At 46.7% G+C, this 25009-nt stretch overlaps 1 protein-coding gene across 1 annotated transcript; it reads right to left on the bottom strand.

Moving 5' to 3' along the window:
* Positions 1 to 3726: 3726 nt before the first annotated feature.
* On the bottom strand, positions 3727 to 22972 carry COQ3 (coenzyme Q3, methyltransferase). Its single transcript, XM_054022464.1, has 7 exons — positions 22759 to 22972; positions 12905 to 13028; positions 12298 to 12450; positions 9422 to 9521; positions 7070 to 7312; positions 5695 to 5854; positions 3727 to 4350 (listed from the first exon to the last, which is right to left on the bottom strand). The coding sequence occupies exons 1-7, from the start codon at positions 22868 to 22870 to the stop codon at positions 4148 to 4150; spliced, it is 1095 nt and encodes a 364-aa protein (XP_053878439.1). The 5' UTR covers positions 22871 to 22972; the 3' UTR covers positions 3727 to 4147.
* Positions 22973 to 25009: the final 2037 nt, after the last annotated feature.

Here is a 25009-nt window from a genome sequence, read left to right as displayed (position 1 = left end):
ACCCCAAAGCTGTTTGCAAAATCTCTTTGGAAATTACCCAAACTAGCAGTTTATTCCATCACAGCTTCAAACCTGACATAAGAACTTTGCAATCGTAGAATCATAGAACTGGAAGGGACCTCGAGAGGTTATCTAGTCCAGTCCCCTGCACTGATGGCAGAACTAAGTATTATCTAGACCAGTGGTTTTCAAACTTTTTATATTGGTGACCCCTTTCACACAGCAAGCTTAGGGGTGTGACATTCCCCCCCCCCCCATTACACATTAAAAATGGGAGGGGTAATTTAATTTAATGGGAGCTGGGAGCTATCAGCCCCAAGGAGTTGACAGTTTGCGACCCACATGTAACCACCTTGTGACACCCTGAGGGGTCATGACCCCAGTTTGAGAACCCTTGATCTAGACTATTCCTGACAGGTGTTTGTCTAACCTGCTCACAAAAATCTCCAATGATGGAGATTCCACAACCTCTTTAGGCAATTTATTCCAGTGGTTAGTCACCTGACAGGAAGTTTTTCCTAATGTCCAACCTAAACCTCTTTTGCTGCATTTTAAGCCCATTGCTTCGTCCTCAGGACCGTTCCTACCCATACGCAAACTACGCAGCTGCGTAGGGCACCAGGAAATTTGGGGCACCAAATTGCCCCAAATTTCCTGGTGCTCTATGCAGCTGCATGCTGCTCCAGTGGCCAACCCGATCCCCCGGCTGGCTGAGCCAGCCAGGAAAGCTGCCCCGCACCTGCTCCGCCCCCACCCCGCCTCTTCCCCAAAGCCCGCACCCCTGCTCCGCCCCAACCCCACCTTTTCCCACCCCTGCTCTGCCACAGCCCAGCCCCCACCCTGCCTCTTTCCACCCCTGTTCCGCCCCCACTCCACCCCTTCCCGTGAGCTATGTCCCGGGGGACTGCAGCAGGGGTCAGGCACGCCTTGCACTCACCGGGTGGCGGGAAGTGGAGCGACCCGGACCCAGCCCGCTCTGCTCCGCTCCGCCGGCTCGTGCTGGGGGGTGGTTTCCCCCCTGCCCCCCAAAGACCTTGGGTGCAGCCCCACCCTGCGGAGGCCTGGGGACACCCCTCTCCACCCCCGCAGAGGGGCTGCATAGGGCACCACTATGTCTAGGGATGGCCCTGCTTGTCCTATCCTCAGAGGTTGAGAACAATTTTTCTCTCGCCTCCTTGTAACAGCCTTTTATGTACTTGAAAACTGTTATGTTGCCTTGCAGTTTTCTCTTCTCCAGACTAAATAAACCTAGCTTTTTCAATCTTCCCTCATAGGTCATGTTTTCTAGACCTTTAATCATTGTTGATTCTCTCCTCTGGGCTGTCTCCACTTTGTCCACATCTTTCCTGAAATGTGGCACCCAGAGCTGGACGCAATACTCCAGTTGAGGCCATAGTAGCATGGAGTAGAGCGGAAGAATTACTTCTTGTGTCTTGGTTACAATACTCCTGCTAATACGTCCCAGAATGATGTTTTCTATTTTTGCAAGTATTATATTATTCACTTATTTAACTTGTAATCCACTATGCGCCCCAGATCCCTTTCTGCAGTATTGTTTCTTCGGCAGTCATTTCCTATTTTGTATGTGTGCAACTGATTGTTCCTGCCTAAGTGGAGTACTTTACATTTGTCCTTATTGAATTTCATCTTATTTACTTCAGACCATTTCTCCAGTTTGGACAGATCATTTTGAATTTTAATCCAACCCTCCCAGCTTGGTATCATCTGCAAACTTTATAAGTGTACTTTCTATCCCATTACCTAAATCATTAATGAAGATATTGAACAGAACCGGATCCAGAACTGATCCTGGCAGGACCCCAATTGTTATGCCCTTCCAGCTTGACTGTGAACCACTGATAACTACTTCCTGGGAATGGTTTTCTAACCAGTTATGTGTAAGTCTAGGTGTAAGTCATCTAAGATGAGAGACAGTATCCTAGAATGCAGAGATACTGAAAAGGAATTGGAAGACATAGTGGATAGCCAACTGAACATGAGCTCCCAGTGCAATGCTTAGCTAAGAGAGCAATGCAATCCTTGGATGTATAAGTAGAAGAGTATCAAGTAGGAGTAAGAAGATGGTATTACCTCTCCCTACAGCATAAGTGAGACCCATTACTGGAATACTGTTGTCCAACTCTGATGGCCACTCTTCACAAAGAATGCTGGAACAGGAGAAAGGGTTCAGAAGAGAATTACAAGAATTATTTGAGGTCTGGGAAGAAATGCCTTTTAGTGAATGGCTTAAGAACCTCAGTCTATTTAGTTTATCCAAGAGAATGCGAACAGGTGACTTAATAAAAATCTACAACAGGGATCGGCAACGTTTGGCACATGGTCTGCCAGGCCAACCCCCCAGGCGGGCCAGGCCAGTTTGTTTACTTTCTGATTTGTTTACTTGCCGCAGGTTTGGCTGATTGCAGCTCCCACTGGCCGTGGTTTGCTGCTCCAGGCCAATGGGGGCTGTGGGAAGCGGCGCGGGCCAAGGGATGTGCTGGTGAGCCATGTGCCAAAAGTTGCCGATCCCTGATCTACAAGTACCTGCATAGGGAAGAGATTTCTGATAGTAAAGGGCTCTTCAATCTAGGAGAAAAAGGCATAATGAGATCCAACTGTTGTAATGTGAGACAAATTTTACTACAAATAAGCTGCAAATCATATAATTTATACATTTATGACAATTAATCACTAGAACAACTTACCTGGGGCCATGGTGGATTCTCTATTACCTGACGCCTTTAAATTGAGACTGGACATCTTTCTAAAAGAAATACTATAGCTCAAATAGAAGTTACGGGCTGGATGCCAAAACTGATGGGTGTAGTTCTATGGCCTGTTATGCATATGGTCAGCCTAGATGATCATACCAGTTGCTTCTGGCCTTAAAAAAAAAAAATCTATTAATTACTGACAATACCATTGCAAAGCCAAATCGATCAATCAAACTGGATTCTATACTTTTTTGGGCATCAGATCATCTACTAAATTCCAATTACAAGGCCAGTTGCACCTGTGCAAGGCCAGTGAAGGCAAGGGGATTACACAGAGCAGAGAGGATAATTTCAGCTGCTGAACCTTTTACAGGTGATGATGCGTGGCAAAGAGAGAACCCAGCTGACTTTTCAGATCCCAAGCTGAGTTTGCAGGACTGCAGTTAGGAATATAAAACAAACCCATCTCTTTATGTGTAAACTGAGCACATTTGATAAAAAGAAAATTGGGGACAGATGATCATGGACACATGCAACGCCATGCATTTAGAGACTCACATTTCAGAGCAGAATAGCTTTTTATTAAGTATACCTCCCATCAGCCCCGTGAAGTAGGTGAAGGATTGTATCACTCACAGAACATAGATTCTATGACAGATTGTAAACAAACTGCTGGCCTGATAACTGCGGCTTATTGCTAGAAAAGTGACTGTTTAAATTGTAAAGATTTTACTTAAACATGGAGGACCTGATAACAGGTCCCATTTTTAGAGGGTGTGACAGGTTGACATTCAGGGACCAGATTCTCAAGTGTGGTGTTGCCACAGCTGAACCAGGCTGCAGTACGAGTGTAACCAGCCATGGAAGGCTCATACCAGTGGCGCAGAGGCAGAGCAGGAGCTCCTAGGTCACCACCCCTCCCTTCTTTTCCCACAGTTGGTGTATCCGGAATGGAAGAAGGAAAAGAGAGTTTTGGTGTTTTAACAATTAATTAAATACAGACACAAGTTGCTGAACAGTGCACTTGGGTAGTTTAATTTAAAAATTGCTTAAACCCTTCTATTTACACAGTGTATTGCATTTTTAAAAGTGACTTCAAATTGAACTCAGCATCAACCGTTACTCTCTGGAGTCCTGCTGAAACCTGTGTTTTCTTGGTAGGACTGTAAAAGCCATCGTACACAAAAACTGACAGAATAATTTGAAGATTTGAAATTATTTTCTCATAAAAGAACTTCTCTCCAAAAACTTTGCCCATCTTAATCCTACATGATTCCTGAGAGAACTAACAATTGTTCTCCACCCCAGACTACATTGAAACAGATTGGCAAAAACCTCTTAACTGCCATTTATATGAACAGCAGACTTGTTGTTGCAAACAGTTTTATTATAATCATTTATGCAAATCTTCCTTCAACCTCTTGCTGCTTGCCTCAGATAGTTGTGCTGGCACTAGCTTCGGCTGGGTGTGCCTCCTTATCTGTCTCTGAAGGTGGCTCTCTTGAACTTGATTGTTCTTTTACCCTAGATTTCATGGCATGCACCGCATAGTTAATGCTAGTGCTTTCAGTCCAACTCCAGGACCCTGACAGGGGGTTGTATGACATTCCATTCACTGTCTTGACTAAAAAGCCATCTGTAAAAGAAGGGAAAAAAGATGGTGATCCTCAGACATTCTAAGTCAATGAAACATCAAGCTCTAAAAAAATAGCAAGTTCTAAATATACATTCTTCCACTGAGCTTTAGAGCAACAATACTGAGTCATTAGAAGCATATTTATAGTTGCTCAAGTTTCGCAGATTCAGGTCATCCACTTCAAAACTGATAAACTGAATATACACCTCTACCCCGATATAACGCTGTCCTCAGGAGCACCCCCCACCCCCCCCCCCGAAAAAAAAATCTTACCGCGTTATAGGTGAAACCACGTTATATTGAACTTGCTTTGATCTGCCGGAGCGCATAGCCCCGCCCACCCGGAGCGCTGCTTTACCGCGTTATATCTGAATTTGTGTTATATCGGGTCATGTTATATCAGGGTAGAGGTGTATCTATGGAAGATGCTGGAGATTTAGCTATGAATGAAAAAAATAAGGCAAGAAGAATATGGATCAAGAAAACAGTGTAAATAAAGAGCAATTTTATGCTCCCTTCTTAATATCGCTTAGGTTCATCATATGATGCGGCATCATCCCAGGCCCAGCAGGATACAAGATAAAAGATTGAGTTCAGGCACCGGCTTGTTTACAGTGAGTTACAGAAAAAGTGAGGGGCTTGGTGGTGGGTTTTTGTTTTGTTTTTTTGTTTATTAACTTTCTGTAGAGAAGAAGTGTCTGAGGGAAAAACCCAACACGTCAGAAATCAGTTTTTTAGGAAAGCATTCAAACTGGGATCACTGGTGTGACTTAGTATTTTGATCCAGCCACCATAACATACTCTCTCAAGTTTTATTGGAAAGTCTGCGGTCAGCTTTCAACTTCAGACAGCTTTTAAATGAAATGTTTTAATAAATGTAAGGCTAGTGAAAGATGATGAAGACAAAAGCCCTCGGTTTATACAATGCAGCAGCAGTTCAACCTTTGGACACTGGCTCATCAAGTATCTCAACCCTGACCTAGAGGACTCACCCTTAGAAACGAAACACTATTGTCTTCAAAAAGAGTCCAAGAATTTGCATCTTTGATGCTTTGGCTATCAACAAGGGGCCCAGTTGTGATGGTGGTTTTGTTTAGGTGACCTCTGTACGCTTGAAATTGAACTGAGGCCATCAACTCTACACACTCAGCTGAATAGCTAGTATGTGGTAATGACTTTTAGCCATGCCTGACCTACGCCAAATCTGAGCTGCTAACAGGAGTACAGAGCTCTTCACTTCAAGGTTACCAATCATCTTAACTATCTAGTCCCCTGACAGTTGCTGTTATAATCAGTAACACTTGGATCTCTCTATTCATTCCCGTCATTCTATTTGACACTTACTTGAGTCTAGCAGGCATTCTAGCTCTTCAGGTGAAATAAACTTCTCCCAGTCATGAGTGCCTTCTGGTACAATCCCCATTATTCTCTCCGCAACTACAATCCCCAATATATAGGACAACTGTGTTTTGTTGATTGTAGTAATGAATAACGAGCCTTCAGGCTAATAAAAATATTAAAATAATATTCAATTAGCAATACATTTAATTGAACAAAAAGTGTGAGGACCCTTCACATGAAAAAGTATAAGATCAATCATTTTTGAACTTCAAGTACAGAATTTGTCCATTTTGAAGCCATGGGCTGCAGGAATTAAAGCTACTTTAATTGATACACATACATAAATGTTTTAAGACATCGGTAGGTGATAGAAAAATCAGGATGTTATGTTCTTTTTGTAAAGAAGGAGTCTTTTCAACATTTAAACCAAACAGTCAACATCTTCCTGGTTTTGGATCACTTAACAGAGCAACCAAGCCCAGAAATATCTATGCTAATTAAGGATAATACCTAATTAATACACGCAAATGATCCCCGAGCAGAGAATGAATTACAAGTATAAGAATGTGTATAGTAAACACAAGACAATATCTTGTCTTATTTTTTAAACTTCAATTTAATTCAAACAAACATACACACTCTTCTCCACGGCAACTGCAAGCAGATTAGTTTGGGCTATTTTCATACCTAACTGTGGCTGCTGGCCACACCATAAATCCATAGAGTAAAAACTGCCCAAGGACATTTCTCCTACAGCGAGTGGGATCAGTGGGGCACTTACTAATGGAAATGCTTGTTTGCATAGAGGACTTTTATGGGCAGCCAAATGAATAGTGCAGCCAATCAGTGCTTACTTTTTGGGGCTTTCTTTTGGGCCATCGTTAAGTGAGCGTTGTCCTGACTAGCTGACTTGCTATTTCAAATAATATATATTCCGCATTCTTGTAAAAATAAGCACATTAATAAACTTATATTGCATAGTTCATCCTCAAAGACCTTAAAACAGTTTACAGACTGTACAGAAAGATCACTTTACCCACTGACATGCAGCCATCTGTGAAGTAGAACACAGGCGCTGTTTAACAGCTGCAACAATGTTACACTACGCAGCAGTTCTGGACAACAAGTGAAACTTAGTTTATCCCATCAACATAGCTGTTAGATCTTCCTCCCTCAGTGGAAAAATCAGGCGGCAAGAACTTTTCATTAGGTTTTGACCTTGTACACAACCCAATGGGAGTCATGGTACTACTGCAATATTAAGTGATGATGTCACCGAGGCCTCTGGGATCTACATGTGCTCTGATTAACTTTTAAATTAAAACCTTATTAAAGAAGGAAGGAACAAACATTTCCTACAATTATAACAAACACTTACTTTTAATACTTGATAGCAGTACTTGATAAATGTTTCTAGGTCAGCCACATGCTCCACTACTTCAGAAGCAATAATTACATCATAGGTTTCTGTAGCCTCTTCCACAATATCCTCCAGTGAACATGGTTTGTACTGTATTCTCTTGGCTAGAACTGGATCAAATGACTTGTGCTGTTCTGCTGTTCTAATGTTGTCCTCCAGAGGATCAATTCCAGTAACTGAAGCTCCCAGTCTACCTAGAGGCTAATGATATACCATTTGTTTATTCGCTGCATTAAAACAATCAGCGTAAACATAAAGCTCTACGTAAACTATCAGAATCTAATGTCGAAGTCACAGAAAAATCTTGCAGTAAACATCATTAGAACAGTGAGACAAACAGCTCTGAGGGGTGGCCTTTGATCTGCAGCATTTTTAAAAGTTTGTTAGAGAGAAAGCACAAAACACATTTTAGATTTTCTATTCTTTTAAAAACTAATATTGTCAAATACAAGATAGTGATTCTTTTACATCTGTTTTTAAAATAATTGTTCTTTGTCCACTTTGCCACACGAGTGCAGATTTTGTCCACTGCAACTATCACAGAGACACTGTTTTTCTCCACTGAGTTTTTTATCCTATACTTATGATCACTCCTTACTGAAATGGTGAATCCACATGTCTTTTTAATGGCTATTCTATACATGATTATCTAAGATACCTGCTCAATGCTGAAAGCTGAATATTCGGATATTTACTAGGAAAGTACCAGTCTTGACTGTCACTGAAATATTTTAAGTGTGTTTTTTCCTCAGAGGTTGATGTCTCTTTTGAAACTGGAATACTCTGTGTAACACAACCAACTTTATGTTATTGGAGCTCTAAATTCACTAGTTAGTAAACTTGTGAAAGTTACAAGCTCCACTGGCTTTACCAGCAGAGTGAGAGAGCTACTCATCCATAGTCATTCAGTGTGTGGAGCTTGTAAGTACTTTGAACCAGACAGTGAGAACTTAAGTAGATGGACACATATGCACAGTATATCCAGCCTTAAGCACACACCTGCAAAAATTTTTAATGCTCATGTACTATTTTCAAGCAGTCATAATTTTATTAAATAGAAACCATTTGTTTTATTTTTCAAAAAACAAAAGTACTATTGTCAATGAGAATTAAGGCCATACCAAGGTTCCACTTCAGTAGTTTTTGCTCTAGCTGGCTCACGTATTTGGGGGACGGGAGGTGACGGAGGAACTGTTTTATAACAGGGCAAAGATACACATTTTTCATTCTCTCGCGGTTAAAAAGGATTTACCTCTAGCTACCAGAAATGGGGGGAAGGGACAGACCCACCTTTGTGCACAGAGCCAGGGTGAGCGTCTGTGATACACCTCTGAACATAAAAGCTTCAAAAAATCTTGGGCTGCTCTGGGGGCTAGAGAGGTCCCCAGCGTAACTTAGACAATCTTGGAGGCCAGTCTAAGTTAGAGCAGCCCTATGGGTCACAGCGCTGTTGTTACACTCCCACCCTCAACCTGGGGTGCTGGAACAATTTTTATACTGGGGGTGCTGAGAGCTATTGAGCCAAACTGTAAACCTTGTATATAATGGAAACCATTTCAAGCCAGGGGGTGCGGTAGCACCCCTAGTTCCAGCACCTATGCCCTCAAAATGCCCCCTTTCCCCAGGCTTGTGAGGGGGTCCTCATGAGGCATCCTTACAACTGCCCCCTGCATCATAGGAATCCTCCTTATGCCAGATACGGGTCTTTTGGGGCCCCTTTGTACAGCCTCAGTACTATTAGGTGGTGTCAAGGGGCAAGGTCAGAGATGAGAACTTTGACCAACATGGAAAATTTAAGCCCAAAAGGGGACGGTTTCAAAAGCATCACGCATGTGAAAATAGGTTATAATGGAAAACATGTTACTTCATTAACAAGAGTGGTCATGATAAAAAGTGATCTTTTACTAACCCCCCCCCACACACACACGTTATTTTGCAATGATTTTCCAAAGGAATGCTAGAAAGGACCGATGCTATTTTGCTGTTTGTGACAATATTTGAATAATCTGTTTGTTGGTTAACCTTAAGGTTTTAGCACCTCTTCCTATAGTTTCTCTTTTCTTGATGAAACTCAGTTGTTTATAACAAAACATTGCATGTACTTTTTTTAACCCAAATACAAATGTAGTTTGTAGAATTTACTGCACTCCAAAACATGCATTTATCAATGTACCAACATTGCAGAAAAGGGCTTGGGGCGGCTCCTCCTCATTTGAGATTTAGGAGTTAAATAAACAAATCGTAACACCTTTCAAAGTCTTCATATGCTCCTTAGCTAGAGAGGCAGGAACAACAAACTGTGTTTCTTACTTCACTTAACAATCCACCACCACAGCCAACATCTAGAATCTTTACACCGGACAGAGGGCTTCCCAACTGATGATCACTATTCATGTTCAATAGAGTATCTCTGAAATAAAGTGTACATAAATAAGCACAAAGATACAAAATGGTTTAACTGAAATGTTTCTTTAAAATTTGTGTTAATATATACTCAATCATAAGCTGGTTAGTTTATAAGCCAACCCCCTCCCCCACCCCCAAGATGGATAAGTAAAAATGGAAATTTTTTATAACCCGTTCTTAAGCCAACCCTATAATTCAGGGGTCAGCAAACTTTGGCTCCCAGGCCATCAGGATAAACCGCTGGTGAGCCAAGACGGTTTGTTTACCTCGAGCATCTGCAGGCATGGAAGTAAACCTAAGCAAACAAAGTGTCCCGGTGTGCCAGCTGCTTACCCTGATGGGCCGAGACAGCAACTGGTAGGGATTTTTTTTTTTTTTTTTGGGGGGGGGGGGGGGGGGGAAGAAGCTAGGAGTCAGGGGAGTAACCCCTGTGACCACCCCCCCACATAGAATATCAGGATTGGAAGGGACCTCAGGAGGTCATCTAGTCCAACCCCCTGCTCAAAGCAGGGCCAATCCCCAGATTTTTGCCCCAGATCCTTAAATGGCCCCCTCAAGGATTGAACTCACAACCCTAGGTTTAGCAGGCCAATGCTCAAACCACTGAGCTCTCTCTCCCCCCAAATGACCCCACCCCTAGCCCAGAACCCCCCGCCCCCCCCAGCCCAGAACACACCCCCCCCATCCCATCCCTTCCCACCTTATCTGGTGAGGACCAGGGGAGGATGTCTCTGGCCTGGCTGGAGCTGCTCTGGCAGGCGGGGCAGAGCGGCTGCAGCCTGCTCCGGCGGGCCAGACCAGGTGGCGTGGCCACAGCATGTATATATAGAGAGGGAGAGGTGGGACACAGCCCCTCCCCCCAACAGAGGGAGCAAGGAGAGGCAGCAGAGCCAGAAGGGAAGAGGCGGGGCCAGAGTCTCTCCACTTCTGGCCACGCTGCTCTCCCCCCAGCCTCCGAAGCAGCTGCAGCTCCGGGGCCGACAGGCTGCAGCTAGGGTGACCAGATCACAGGGATGAAATATCGGGACGCGGGGGGCGGAGCAAAAAAAAATAAAAATAAAAAAAAAAAAAAAAAAAAAAAAAAAGAGTTTTGCAGGAGCAGGGGGAATTAGCAGGCCCCAGCCGCGCTGCCAGATTGTACATAGCGCCTCAGCAGCGCACGCTGCCCACCCCAGGGCAAAAGGTGGCCCCAATGCAGAGGGGGCCGGGGATAAAGAGGGCATTGGGGAGACCGAGAGGAGGCGCTGGGAAGCACAGGAGTCCGGGTGGGTGAGGGGGTACGGCTCCAGCGGGGCCCCAGGCAGGGCACAGGCTGGATGGGTGCAAGGAGGCAGAACCCCATAGCAGGACCGGGCGGGGGACAAAGCTGTCTCTCCCCTGGAAGCGGCTGCAGGAGCCTCCGAGCCCGGGGCTGGGCGCGGAGCAGTGGCGGTGCATGGGAGTCGGGGGCGGCGCGGTGCAGCACGGGCATGCAGGGGGCCGGGGCTGGCACAGCCAAGCCGCAGCGGCAGCCGGTCTCCCGAGCAGCTCTCCGGGGCTCCTGGCTGGGCAGCGGGTGGGAGCCTGGGCTTTTCCCGGCCCCGCGGAGCCTCCCGCTCCCCGGCCCGCCCTGGGCACATGTGGCGCGTCCCGCCGCGGCGAGGAGCCCCTGCCTCTCCCGCTTGGCTGCTCTCCAGCAGCTCCTTCCTGGTGGGGCGAGCCACTGGAGCGCAGCCAAGCGGGAGAGGCGCGGGGCTCCCCGACTGCGGCGGGGAAGTTTATGGGTTCTGGGGACCCCGACCGGCTCCTAGCCCCTGTCCGCTGGCCGCCCCGCCTGGGACAAGTCTCACCCCCCACAGCCCCACTCCGCCGTGTGTCTCTGGCGGCCCACACCACCGGGCCGCACCGCCCACCCGGGCCAGAGGCAGCCCCAGCTGCTGCCTGCACGCAGCCCGGGCCATGCCCAGCTAGCCCCCGGCAGCCGCGGCAAATTTTCCTTCCCCTCCCGCGCTCCTGGTAGATGCCCGACGCTCCTCCCTCCATCCCCCCTCCACAAATCCTTCCTCCTAACCTCCTCCCTCCATCCCCCTTTCTTCCTCCCTTCATCCCCCTCACATCCCACACAGCACCACACGCTGGTGTCCGGTGGCCTCCCTCCAGCGCTTGCGCAGCCGCCATACAGCTGATCAGTGGCGCACAAGCCTGCGAGGGAGGGGAATGCGGGCTGTGTGCTTCGGGAAAAGGCGGGGCCAGGATGGGGATTTGGGGAGGGATCCAATGGGGGAAGGAGGAGGCGGAGTCGGGGCGGGGGGGCGTGAGCGCTGGAACGGAGGGCAAATGTGCTTTTTTGTCCAGTGTCCCGACCGAACATCAGTCGGGGCGTGGGACAAAAAAGCAAATATCGGGACAGTCCCGATAAAATCGGGACGTCTGGTCACCCTAGCTGCAGCTGTGCCGCTTGGCCCCACCCCCCAGAGCAGGCTGCGGCCGAGCCGCCCAGCCCAGCCCACTGGAACATGCTGCGGCCGCGCTGCCCGGTCTGGCCCACTGAAGCAGGCTGAGGCCACACACGTCCAGCCTGCCGGAGCAGCTCCAGCCAGGCCAGAGACATCCTCCCCTGGCCATCCCCAGATAAGGTGGGAAGGGATGGGATGGGGAGAGTGTGGGGGTAGAGACTAGGGGTGGGGTCATGTGATATTTGTTCAACAAGTTATGTCTCATTTTCCTAAGTTATTTTACACTGTTTTTAGATGGATGCTTAGAAATAGCATTACACAGCAAAAGAAATCCCCAAACTGTACCTAATAAAAGGCACTCTAATATCATTCAGAGAATGCAGGGCGGAATATTCTCCTTGTTCATCCCACCACCTATGTGCCAAAAGCTGGAATTTTTTCATCTCTTTTGAATCCACTGTTGTGTGTGAAGTGCTGTATAGCCTCTTCATAGCAGACCTAAACAATGAAAGTCAAACATCATGTCATAAACATCGATACCTGGCACCAAAACATGTGACTGAAACAAAAAGTTGGATTAAGAGGCGGGAAAAATATTTCCTTCAAGGTGGGACGAGGGACAAAGCCAGAGAAAGCACTTTTTATTCGTTATATTTCGCTACCTAGAATCTAAAATCTCTCCTTTTAACTTAGTTAAGACACTGAATTAATAATAACTCTGAGCATAAAATAGATTATGGAATGTACATAACATTGGGGATTTCTTTAATTTAGTAGTATGTATTTATGTAAAGTAACAATAAAGAGAAAGAGCACAAATTATCTGAAAAACTCTTTTGAAAGATCAAAATTGATTTTATCAGATCATCATCAAGTTGTCATCACACATCATTAAGGTCATTTTTATACAGTAAAGGATGTCATAGATAATTCTATTAGCTACTGTACTTACATGCTGCTTTTCATTTCAGTCAGATGGACAAACCTTGTACTGCTGGATGTCAACTGCATTTTCCAGCTGTAGTTCTCACTGAAGCCCCTAGGACCTCTCTGAAACCCCTGACCATAATGGTCACCTGCATATATAACAAAATCAATGCAATGGAAATCATCAGCTTTATGATCATTCAGAGATAAAAAAATCTGTTTGTCAAATTGGTTTGAAACATTATGTAGTGGTAATAGAATTTTAAATAATTAAAATATGCATCCAGGAGCTAATCAGTGTATTTACCTTTACCTGTGAATACACTGCTCTCTCACACAACAGTTAAGGAGAGAAATCAGTCCCCTGTTTTTAATAGATTTATTAAAAGAATATGCAAACAAATACAGAGCTAAGCAAATCTATCACTGATTTACTTCTAATTTCCCAAAACTAATCAAATATGACACAATCAAATTAAGATTACAATTGAAATTCAATTAACAGATCTGTGGTTCAATTTATCTGGTTTGCCAATTACTACAATAAGCATTTAAATCTATTTACTATGTTAAAACAAGAATTACTTCAAGACTTCACAGGAAAGTTAAGAAAGAATGCATTTCTTTTGATCTAATCAAGTGATCTAAGAGTCTGCTAAAAACAGAAGGTGACTCTTGCCTTTGCACTACGAAAGTACAGCTCTTGGAGCCTGTCTACACTGTAAATGCTAGAGAGGCACAGCTATGGTATGGCAGCTGTGTGTCTGTAGGCACCATAGTGAAGGGGGTTTTCCGTCACTGTAGTTAAGCCACCCCCTCGAGAAGGTTAACGGGAGAATTCTTCTGTCAACCTAGCAGTGTCAATTCCAGGAGTTAAGTCAATCTAACTAGGGTGTTCAAGATAGCGACTGTGGAGGAGTTAGAAATGGAAATGCCTGTCATGAACGGGGGGTAGGGAGGTCACCTATGGCAGGGAACTCAAACCATGCCACAAGCTAGGAACCGTCTAAAACTGTGCAGGAGTCTAGCCAGTTCCACCAAGTAAGCACAGATGAACCCACTGACAAAGGGGAAGGGAATTTGAATAAGTGTACTTGCAATTTTTTTTTTTTTATTATTTTCCTGTCCCTCAAACCTCATCTCCCACCTTTGTTCCCCATTTTAAAAATGACACCTATCCCATTCACAAGTTAAGACAAAAGGGATCAACTTTTCATTGTTGTACTAGTATAATGTTAGAAAATACATTTCAAAAATGGTTGTATGGCAGTCTAGTTATACAATCCACATTAAATCAGTGTCGTGTTCAGGTAGCAGTGGAACAAACAGAGGCAGACTCAAGGTTCACTTTTCATTTCTTTGGCTTGTTGGGCTAGGAGGGGGGCCTTGTGGAGTACTATGTTTATCAGAATAGGGATGTCTCTTTTATCCTTGAGAGATCCCGATGAAACTTTCATGGAGATATTCTGCAATCCTCTCCTGAAGAATTCTAGGGATGGTATCTTTATTTCTTCCTCTGAGATAGGACACCTTCCCATGCCACTCTGTGATGAGTTCAGCTGGCACCATTGCAGTAAACAGGCTAGCCCCACAGAGGCCCAGGCGGCTTAAGGAAGCCATCAACAGCCATGTTCTCTGTGCCTTTATGACTCTCAGGAGTGAGATATCAGCCAAAATCACCATTGCCTATGAAAAATAGTGTTAATAGTCACTGCCATTTCCCTATATCAGTACCCAGGGAGAGGACCAAACTGTAGATCCACATGAAATAGAACACCGCCTCTTCTTCCCGCTGCTAGGCCGTACTAACCAGGATTTGAGTTACAGAGCAATGCTGTACCAAGATGCTCCAAAGCTGAGGCATCAATAAGCATTTTTATTAAGGTATTTGTGAAAATAATGCAAAGGGAGTTTTGAGACTTCTTTCCCTTTTCGTTGTGACTGCAAATGTAAAGTGGATCAGTCTGTTTTTAATCAGCAACTTCTGGCATGGTGGTTTTGAGGGGTCCCCCCTCCATGCCACTGCATGTCTGACCCTGATCAGGAGACGAAGAAAGAGGACTAGGGAGTATATGTTCTTCAAGATCCTCCAGGCCACAATTGCCTTGTACCATGATCAAAGGTCTTGGAGATTTCTTCAGAACATAACATAGAGGGAAAAACTGAGAATGAAGAGAGCAGCTGCTGCAGGACAGGCAAAAGGACTAAGAGGCACCAAGGAAATGCACCAGGACGTAATGGGGTTATTCAGGTAACAAATGCAAATGTTGCAGAGCATGGTTGACCTACAGTCCCAAAGGTCCCGCACTGAGCGCATGTTGCAGTCCTTGGAGAACTCTATGGGTGCTGCTCCCTAACATCCTTACCCTCAACTGTTCCACACCGAGGAACAACAAGGAGAACCACAGCTACATATACACCTGTAAAAACACAGGTCAGTATAGATGTAGCTACAACAGACTGCACTGAATTACCATTTACATACCTTGACATAAATGTTATTGTTTACTTCCATCTTCACTTGGGATTTTGGCAAAAGTCTTTTTAATCTTGCATGTGTTTGAGCTTCAGTTTTGTTAATTGCTGTTTTACACACAATAAAGCTTTACTTTTAGAAAGCCAGAGTATTTACTAGTTCACATCAAGCATTCCAGAATGCACAGCAGGAGGCAAAGACCCTACCAATGTACTGTTTAAAGTGTACAAGACAGACAATTAAAGCAACAAAGAACTCTACTATAGCAGACTGACAAAATGCTCTTTTATGGCCTTCCTCAGACGCACATCTGCTCTTCTAGTAGCCTCGGTGTCTGGCTGTTCAAATTCAGCAGACAGCCAGTCAACCAGATTCCTCCAACCCAGTGGCAGCTATTCCCCCTTCACCTCACAGATGTTGTGCAGTATACAGCATGCAGATATAACCTTTGGAATGTTTCTCACTGAGATCCAATCTAGTAAGTAAACACCACCAGCGTCCCTTCAATCTCCCAAAAGCAAATTCTAATGTCATTCTGCACCTGCTGAGCTGGTGTGTGAGGTGGCCAGTGTATAGCTTCGTGAGCCAGGGAAGCAAGGGGTAGGTTCACTATTGCCACTTCAACATTGCCAATGAAAAGTCCTGTATACTTCCCTGATCAGCCACATTGATATCAGTGAAGTGCACCTGGTGATCCACTAACACCTGCATAACCACAGAAAAGTAACTCTTTCTGTGTGGCAAGGTGGGCTGGTGCCAAAATAGGAACGTGTGTGCCATCTATCACCCTATCGCAGTTCAGGAACCCCATTACTGCAAATCTGCCTACTGTTTCCTATATATTACCAAGAGTCACAGTCCTCCATAGCAAGAGATGTGATCCAACTGTGTAAGGCCATAAAACAATGGGCCCCGCACTGTGGATTTTCCAACCCAAAATTATTGCCCACTGACCAGTAGCAAGCCAGTGTGTGTTACAAGCTTCCAGAGAGTGATCTCCACTTGCTTCTCACTTGTCAATGCTACTCTCATTTTGGTGTCCCTGTTGTGGAGAGCTGAGGTGAGCTCGACACAGCCCCAAGAATGTGGCTTTTCACATCTGAAAGCTCTGCAGCCACTGCTCATCATCCCAAACCTACATTATGATGCAATCCCACATGTCAGTGCTCATTTCTCAGGCCCAGAAACAGTGCTCCATCATGCAGAGGAGCTCTGGGAATGCCGGCAGCAACCTGGCATTGTTTTTCACTATGTCCATCAGCATCCAGTTACTGTGCTCAACTAACGCTGCACTTTCTTCATCACAATCCTGATTGCAGCAGTACTCCCTCAAGCTGTGAAAATACTGGACAGTCGTGTGTCCTGTATTAGCAATGCAGATGAGAACTGTACTGAGTTCTGCCGGCTCCATGCTTCTGTCAGGCAGATGGCGGACACCAAAAAGCACTCCTCGGGGCTGTGACAATTTTGAAAAACTGTACCAAAATTATGGGATATGGAAAGTATTATAGGATGGAGAAATTAGCATGGTGGGAACTTGACCCCTCGCTCCCAGAAATCTGTAGGTGATTTGCTACTATTCTACAAAGCAATGCGAAAGTGTCCCAAAAGGCACTGCACCAGAAAGCAGGGCACAGTGGGATACCTACCCAGGATATACTGCACTTCACACTAATGTTACATCGACACACAGACTCTGGGTAGGCATACACAGCACCAGTTCAAGCAACCAGAACACACACACACCCATGCAATATACACATTTTGGTGGCTCTATAGATATGTAATTTGCATCCACCAAATTTTGTAGTGGAGACCCCAATACTGCAAAAAACTTATGCACATGCTTAATTTTACTACCACAAGTAACCCCACTGACTTCAATGAGACTTCATGGTAGTTAAGTTAAGCATGTGTGTGTTTGCAGATTGGGATCTTAGTTAGCAAGCTCTTTGGGGCAAGGACCATTTTTAATGTACATGTACAGTGCCTAGCACAACAGGACTCTGATCCGGGATACATTTAAAGATGGCACACTCCAAATCCACCAGCGCATTTTGGAAACTGTGGTCCTCCTCTCCCCAGCCTGTCCCATACTTTTCCAGTCCATTCATCTCCTCTCACCATCACGTGCACCCTCATCCATAGCTTTAGTCAAAGCCATGCTCCAATAATAGGTACCCATGGGATACTTGATTACCATCAGCCTGACTTTTTAACTTGTTCCACGTGTAAGATTATTTGTCTGAGCGCGTAGTGGATGATGGAGAGCTCGACAATGCCTAGTAAGACAATAATCCAGTTTGTTTTTCAGAGACTAAAGAAGGTCTGGGGAGAAGGAAATCTTATTAGTTAGGATAAAGGATACCATCACAGACTCACTTTTTATGCAACACAAAGCACACCTCCTGCATGCAGATCAATAAAACTCAGAATCCCTACTGTTATTAATCAGCTCTATACAATGGTGAAAGCATCTGAAGCCTTCTGGAATAATTACAATTTATTCGTACAAATACTAGGCACACAATCTTCCCTCTAATCACTTCTGTGCTTTATCATTAAAAAGGGACAGTGTCAAGTAGAATGGGATTCACTTACACTGTTCGCATGGGTTGCTCAGGAAAAATACACTTTGTACAGCTTACATTGTGTAACAGTGAGCGTGTGGCATATTTACGCCTGGTCATTTTGTTTGGAGCCGCTTTCCCTCTAAACTACATCTAAAAAGATTCTTATTGATTTATTATTAGAAATGGCCAGGATAGTTCCATACAGAAAAAATAACTTCTTCTCCCCCCCCCCTTCCCATACACTTTAAGATTAAACAGTGAGTGAATGAGCTTTTAAAAAAGAAAAACCATGAACTATCGAAAGAAAAGTTGCCAAAAACATCAGTCTGTCATTAAGAACTCAGATACAAAACAAAGGGAATAGCTAGCTTTATTCCCGTAGTAGACGATTTTGGGCATCAAGCTTGAAGTATCTAGAAAAACTAATTATCACCTCTCATTTAGACACACGCGTCAAGTCATAGTCTGTGTGTTTATACTTGAGTAACAAAACAGAATTAGAGCAATTATTTTAAGCAATTTGTTCTTATGTAAATTCTTATACCGCCCCTCATCACTGAAATATGAGTGCCTTCCAGCAGTGTTAAGCAATGTGACTAACATCTGTTCATATGCAGTTCGCTCTGTCTCATCCTCTCCCCATGGGAAAAATTATGTGGGCTAGTGTAGTGTTTTGGTAGGGTTTTTTGTTTTATTTATTAATTTATATGAATACACTCCAATATGTTTATATTACAGTCAGTTTCATGCTAACAGTGCTGTATCCCTTCTGAGGAGAGGAGGGAGAATCTCACTACTAAGTTATTTATAGAAAATACTTAGATAATTTACAGGTGATAAATAAAGCAACTAAATGACGGGGGGAGGGGAGAGAGAGAGACTCAAGGTGGGTGAGGTCATATCTTTTATTGAACCAACTTCAGTTGGTAAGAGAGAAAAGCTTCCAAGTTTACAAGGAGTTCCTCTTCAGGTCTGGAAAACTGACACAATGTCTGAGTTAGCTTCCCAGACCTGAAGAAGAGCTTTGTGTAAACTTGGAAGCTTGTCTCTTTCACCAACGGAAGTTGGTCCAATAAAAGATATTGCCTCACCCACCCAGTGGCGGATTAATAATTTTGCCGCCCCTAGGCCGGGAAATAATTGCCGCCCTGGCCCCGCCCCGACTCCACCCTTTTCCCGCCCCCATCCCAACCCCCTCCCCAAAGTCCCCATCCCAACTCCGCCCCGTCCCTTCCGCTATTGGATCCCTTCCCCAAATCCCCGCCCCTGGCCCCGCCTCTTCCCCCAGTGTGTGGCATTCCCCTTCCACCCCCCTCCCTCCCTGCCCCGCCACAGCTGTTTCGTGGCGCAAGCGCTGGGAGGGGAGAGAAACAGGATGCCGCGGCGCGCTTACAGAGAAGGCGGAGGTGAGCTGGAGCAGGGGGGCGTGGCGCGGAGAGGAGCTTCTGCCCCTGAAAATTTGTCGGCCTAGGCAATAATACGGAGCTGCACCCACCTTGTTTCTCTAATACTCTGAGACTAACATGACTACAACAACATTGCATAAAAAAATAAAAATAAAAATAGAACTAGTATAGATAAAATGAAACACAAATGTGCTGTCAAAGGCCTGGAAATGTATAATGCAAATAAAGCAAGTACACAGTTCAAAGGCCATATAGATCTGTCAGTATTATGGATCAGATCACTCTAGCAATGCTTTAGTCTGATTTTTTTGCTGCCAGATTAAAAAAAATACATAGCAAATCATTTTGGTAGTTTTAATTTATTAACCCTATTGGGGTCCTTCAGTACTATCATTATATGAATATTTACTACTGCTAATGGTGGCTTATGCCCTTATTTTATGTAACAATATATACCTACAACTATGTCCTTTAGTTATTGATTTAGGAAAATCCACCAGTGAAGTAGAAAAGTGCTTATCCTGTTTTATTGTGTGATGAAGTAAGAATTTTGGTAATATTTTTATGCTTGCTATTGCACTTTAGTTTCACTCTGTGTTCTGCATGGCTATGCAGGGAGTGTAAAGGGTTAAAAAGCTGCTCTTGGGGCAGAGCAGGGGACATGGGAACATCAGAATGGCCATACTGAGTCAGATCAATGGTCTATCTAGCTCAGTATCCTGCGTCCCCACAGGGGCAAGTGCCAGATGCTTCAGAGGGAATGAACTGAACAGGGTAATTACCGAGTGATCCATCCCGTCATCCAATCCCAGTCTCTGGCAGTCAGAGGTTTAGGGACACCTAAAACATGGAATTGTCTCTCTGACCATTTTGTTTAATAGCCACTGATGGACCTATCCTCCAGGGAGGTCCCGGACCTGCCCTTGTGGAACTGTGCGAGTTCTTGGGGCCCAGCACACAAAAAGGATCACTCCCCAGGAACAGGTCGCAAGCTGGGGCATAGACCAGACCCTGTGAATCCATGACGATGGTACTCTTTAGAGCTTTACTCCTCTAAGCCACCTTTGCAGACCAGTAGTTCCATTCAAAATTGCCAGCTTCAAGCTTTAATAGAGCAAACAATCCATGAAATGCTTCTAAGCTTAATTTTATATAATAATTAGTTCCATCCTAAATACATTGATAATTATCTTTCCTGTTTAAATGACTATAGCAAAGTAGCTAATTATTACTCACTGTTGAACTTCCATCATGCCAACCGACCAACCCTCCAATTGTTTCTAAAAAGCTACTCCTCCTTACATATTATAACAATTTAGTCTGCAAGTACAGTATTGTGACATTTCTAAGCCACTGACCAGAGGACCTGCAATGGTTGGCAACCTGCAGCCCAACAGGGTAATCCACTGGAGGGCCACGAGATAGTTTGTTTACATTTGCACAGCCGCCCGCAGCTCCCAGGAACGGCGAACCACAGCCACTGGGAGCTGCAGGCAGCCGTGCAAATGTAAAACTGTCTGGCAGCCCGCCAGCAGATTACCCTGATGGGCTGCGTGCGGCCCGTGGGCTGCAGGTTGTCCACCACTGAGCTATATTATGTAGCTATCACCACACATTTTACTTTGTGGGCCTTAATTGTGTGCGGTTTATATCTTTCACCATGATTTGTGCTCACTAACACAACCTTTGGGGCCTCTCCTTCCAACACTCCTGCATGACCCTAACAAAAGGTCTGCCATTAAACCACTTAAGCTAACATTTACAGAAAGCCCCTATGAGCCAGCTGAACAAGACAGCCTATGGCCACTTGTGATCAAACTGGCCTCAGATATTCTGCAGATAACAGAAGGAATCCCTAGTTGTACCCCTAGTGTGGGTTTTCGCAGGGATGCACTAAACTAGAGAGCTGAGCTGTTTCCATGGGTAAGCTCCTTGCTCTGAAAGTTAACTGTAGTCAAGAAAGGCTGAGTTTTACCTTCAGCGCAGACAAGGAGCGCTAAAGAGAGTAAGCTGTGAACTATATAGACTGGGGCTCCCAGAAAGACCCAGTGAAGTGAAATCACTGTACATAATCCCAACTATACATATAAAATGATGAGGTCTAATTTAGCTGTTACCACTCAAGAAAGAGATCTTGGAGTTATTGTGGAGGATAGTTCTCTGAAAACATCCACTCAACGTGCAACGGCAGTCAAAAAAGCTAACAGAACACTGGGAATCATTAACAAAGAGATATACAAGATGACAAAAAATATCATATTGCCTCTATATAAATCTATGGTACACCCACATCTTGAATACTGCACACACATTTGGTCACCCCATCTCAAAATAGATATATTGGAATTAGAAAAGGTTCAGAAACGGGCAACAAAAATTATTAGGGGTATGGAACAGCTTCCATATCAGGAGAGATTAATAAGATTGTGACTTTTCAATTTGGAAAAAAGATGACTAAGGGGGGACATGATAGAGGTCTATAAAATCATGACTAGTGTGGAGAAAGTAAATGAGGAAGTGTTATTTACTCCTTCTCATAACAGGAGAATCAGGGGTCACTAAATGACATTAAGAGGCAGCAGGTTTAAAACAAACAAAATGAAGTATTTCTTCACACAAAGCACAGTCAACCTGTAGAACTCCTTGCCAGAGAATGTTGTGAAGGCCAAGATTATAACAGGGTTTAAAAATAGAACTAGATAAAGTCATGGAGAATAGAGCCATCGATGGCTATTAGCCAAGATGGGCAGGGATGGTGTCCCTAGCCTCTGTTTGCCAGAAACTGGGAATGGCCGATAGAGGATGGATCACTTGATGATTACCTGTTCCCTTCATTCCCTCTGGGACACCTGGCATTGGCCACTGTTGGCAGACAGGATACTGGGCTAGATGGACCTTTGGGCTGACCCAGTATGGCTGTTCTTATGCATAGAAAGCCCAGCTTCCAGGCACTGACTAAATGCTAGCAAACACGGGTTACCAGGGGCGTAAGAGGCCACGCTACTATTTTCGGGGAGCTAGAAGTAGCCCTGACAGTCGGCTAGCACTTGCCGTGCGGGGTTTCAGCCTGTTGTCCTTGCCACACGGTGCAGCTCTGGACTGCGGCAGGGCTGCTGGGTCCCGCCGCGGGGCCGCGGCGCGTTTGCACTGTGCCCCGGGTAAACGCCCGCCCGCTGCATGGCACTCGGGCGCTGTCAATCACGCCGCTGTCGCAAGCCGACCGCGGCGGTTCCGGAGCCCGCGCCAAGCGCCGGAGAGCGCTGCCGGCCCCTGCACAGCCACAGGGGCTGGCGGCGCTGGGGGACACGTAGCCCGGCCGCCGCAGGCAGGCCCCACAGGAAACACCCAGAGCCAGCTGGTGCCGCCGCCCCGGGCTGCCTGCCCCAGCCCCGCTTGGCTCTGGCCGGGCCCAGGAGGTACTCACCGGCCGTTGTCCCCAGCCTCCTCCCCGGCGGGTCCGCCCCGCTGCTCCGGCCCCGGCCCCGCGGGGCGACTAGAGCCCGGGCTGCTCTGCTCAGCCCGCCGCAGCCCCACATTGCCCCAGGCAGAGCGCTGCCGCCGAGCTCCGCCCTTAGCGGGACCCGCCTCCCGCCGCTGCACAGCGCGGCCACTGCCGCACAGTTCCGGGCTAGGTAGGGTGAGCAGATCGCGAGAGGAAAATATCGGGAGGCGGGGAGGACACATAAGGCCGGGGGCGGGGCAGCCACAGGCGCACATCCCCGACGCACAGCCCCAGGAAGCTGCGAGGGGGGCTAAGGGCCCTGCGAGGGGCTCATGGCACCAGCTCCACCCCCCTGCAAAAGCCGCGGGGCAGGGGCGCATGATCCCAGTTCCAGCCCCCGCCGCGCTGCTGGCTCAGCCCAGCGGACAGTCCCATCACCTCGCAGCAAGGCCTGTGAGTGTGGCCAGGGGAGGGGGCAGAGCGTGGGGAGTGAGTGTCTGGGAGGTCTGTGGTGGGGTGCCAGGCAGTGGGGGAGGTTTGTGTGTTTTGGGGTGCTAGGCAGTGGGGGAGATCTGTGTTTGTCAGGGCACTGGGCAGTAGGGGTCTGTGTGGGGAGCTGTGTAGTTGTGGTAGGGCTGTGGAGAAGGATATTGGGGGGAGATATGTGTGTTGGGGCACTAGGGAGTGGGGGGTTCTGTGGAGGGAGCTGAGCAGTTATGGTGGGGCTGTGGGCGGGGGGGGCACTGGGCAGCAGTGGTGGTGTGCAGGGCACTGTGGATTTGGGGGGGACATTGGGCATAGTGGGTCCAGGGGGTGTTGGGCAGGGGAGTTGTGTGACACAGCATGCGCTCGCCCCCAACAGGAAGGGCCAGGCGGACCAGTGTGCATCTGATCATGCCATGCATGCCCCATTGCCCCTGGCTGGCCCCCCGCCCGCTTTCACACCTGAGGGCTGGCGCAAGGGGAGGAGGTGTGGGGGCTGGGGCTGGGCGGTGCTGACCTGGGGCGGCTCCCGGGAAGCAGCAGGCAGGTCCCTCTGGTTCCTAGGGTCAGGGCGGCTAGGGGGGTCTCCACATGGTGTGCCCACCACTAGCGCCAGCTCCGCAGCTCCCATTGGCCGGAACTGTGCCAGTGGGAGCTGCGGGGACAGGGCTCTCATGGTGCGGGCAACGTGCAGAGCCCCCTGGCCGCCCTGACCCTAGGCGCCAGAGGGACCTGCCTGGGGCAGGGGTGAGGTGGGATCCCAGTGGCGCTTACCTGCGGGGGCTCTGGGGAAGCGGCCGTCAGGTCCCTCTGGCGCCTAGGGTCATGGGGCTCTGCGTGCTGCCCGTGCTTGCAGGCCCTGTTCCCGCAGCTCCCATTGGCCGCAACGGAGACGGCGCTGGTAGTGGGTGTAGCACGGGGACTGGAGACCCCCCTGCCTGCCACTGTGCCTAGGGGCCACAGGGTCCTGCAGGCCACTTCCTGGGAGCTGTGCGGGACCCTGCTGGCTAGGGTGACCAATCCACTCCATTGCCAAAATATCAGGACAAATGGCGTCCCAACCGTACATTGGTCGGGACATGGGACAAACAACTATATGTCGGGACAGTCCCGATTTTATCAGGACGTCTGGTCACCCTAAGGCTGGGCAGCGGCCCAAACGGCTCCTGGGAGACATGTGCAGGCACAGGTGCTGCGACCGAGGCTATCACCCCTGCCCCCCGCCAATGGGAAGCAGGAGTGGCAGAGCCCCCTGCCTGACCCACACTTCTTTATTTATGTGCCCCAAGCCAGAGTGAAAAACATGATCGCCGCACAGCATACAGCAGTCCCCTGGGAGAGCCCATCCATCTGCCTCCCCAGCGCTGCAGTAAGGTCACTGCTTTACCGCCCCACAGCTCTACCCGGTGTCTCCACTTCCCGCCATCCTTGCTTTCGGGGATTGTCTAAACACAGGATTTGCACCAGTTTATTTTAAATCCGTTTAAAATTGATTTAGTTAAACCTGTGAAAACTTTTGTGTGGTTTCAACCTAGTTATATCAATGGTACCTGTATATATTCTGACACATTAACCCAACATCAGAAATAAATCTCACTGTGGAAATTATAGAGGAATCTCTGCTAGCAACCTCAGGAAATGTCCTTGCTAGATTTCTCTTGAACCATCTTCTTCCTCTGTGAAGACATTCTTCATGAATCTCAATGTGGATTTCTACCAGCACTTCTCAAATGCGGCCACCTGGGGCTTG

The sequence above is a fragment of the Malaclemys terrapin genome, chromosome 3, assembly GCF_027887155.1.
Source record: "Malaclemys terrapin pileata isolate rMalTer1 chromosome 3, rMalTer1.hap1, whole genome shotgun sequence".
Lineage (NCBI taxonomy): Eukaryota > Metazoa > Chordata > Testudines > Emydidae > Malaclemys > Malaclemys terrapin.
The sequence above is the reverse complement of the archived record's forward strand: the minus strand, read 5'-3'. Positions and strand labels throughout refer to the sequence as shown.

Bases quoted from the DNA above. Each gene is read 5' to 3' on its own strand.
- COQ3 (XM_054022464.1), bottom strand. From the start codon at position 22,870: ATGTGGGGCTGCGGCGGGCTGAGCAGAGCAGCCCGGGCTCTAGTCGCC. The intron at 13,029-22,758 runs GTGAGTACCTCC...TTATATATGCAG, and splicing joins GAGGCTGGGGACAACGGCCG to GTGACCATTATGGTCAGGGG. The intron at 12,451-12,904 runs GTAAGTACAGTA...TTCATTGTTTAG, and splicing joins ACTGAAATGAAAAGCAGCAT to GTCTGCTATGAAGAGGCTAT.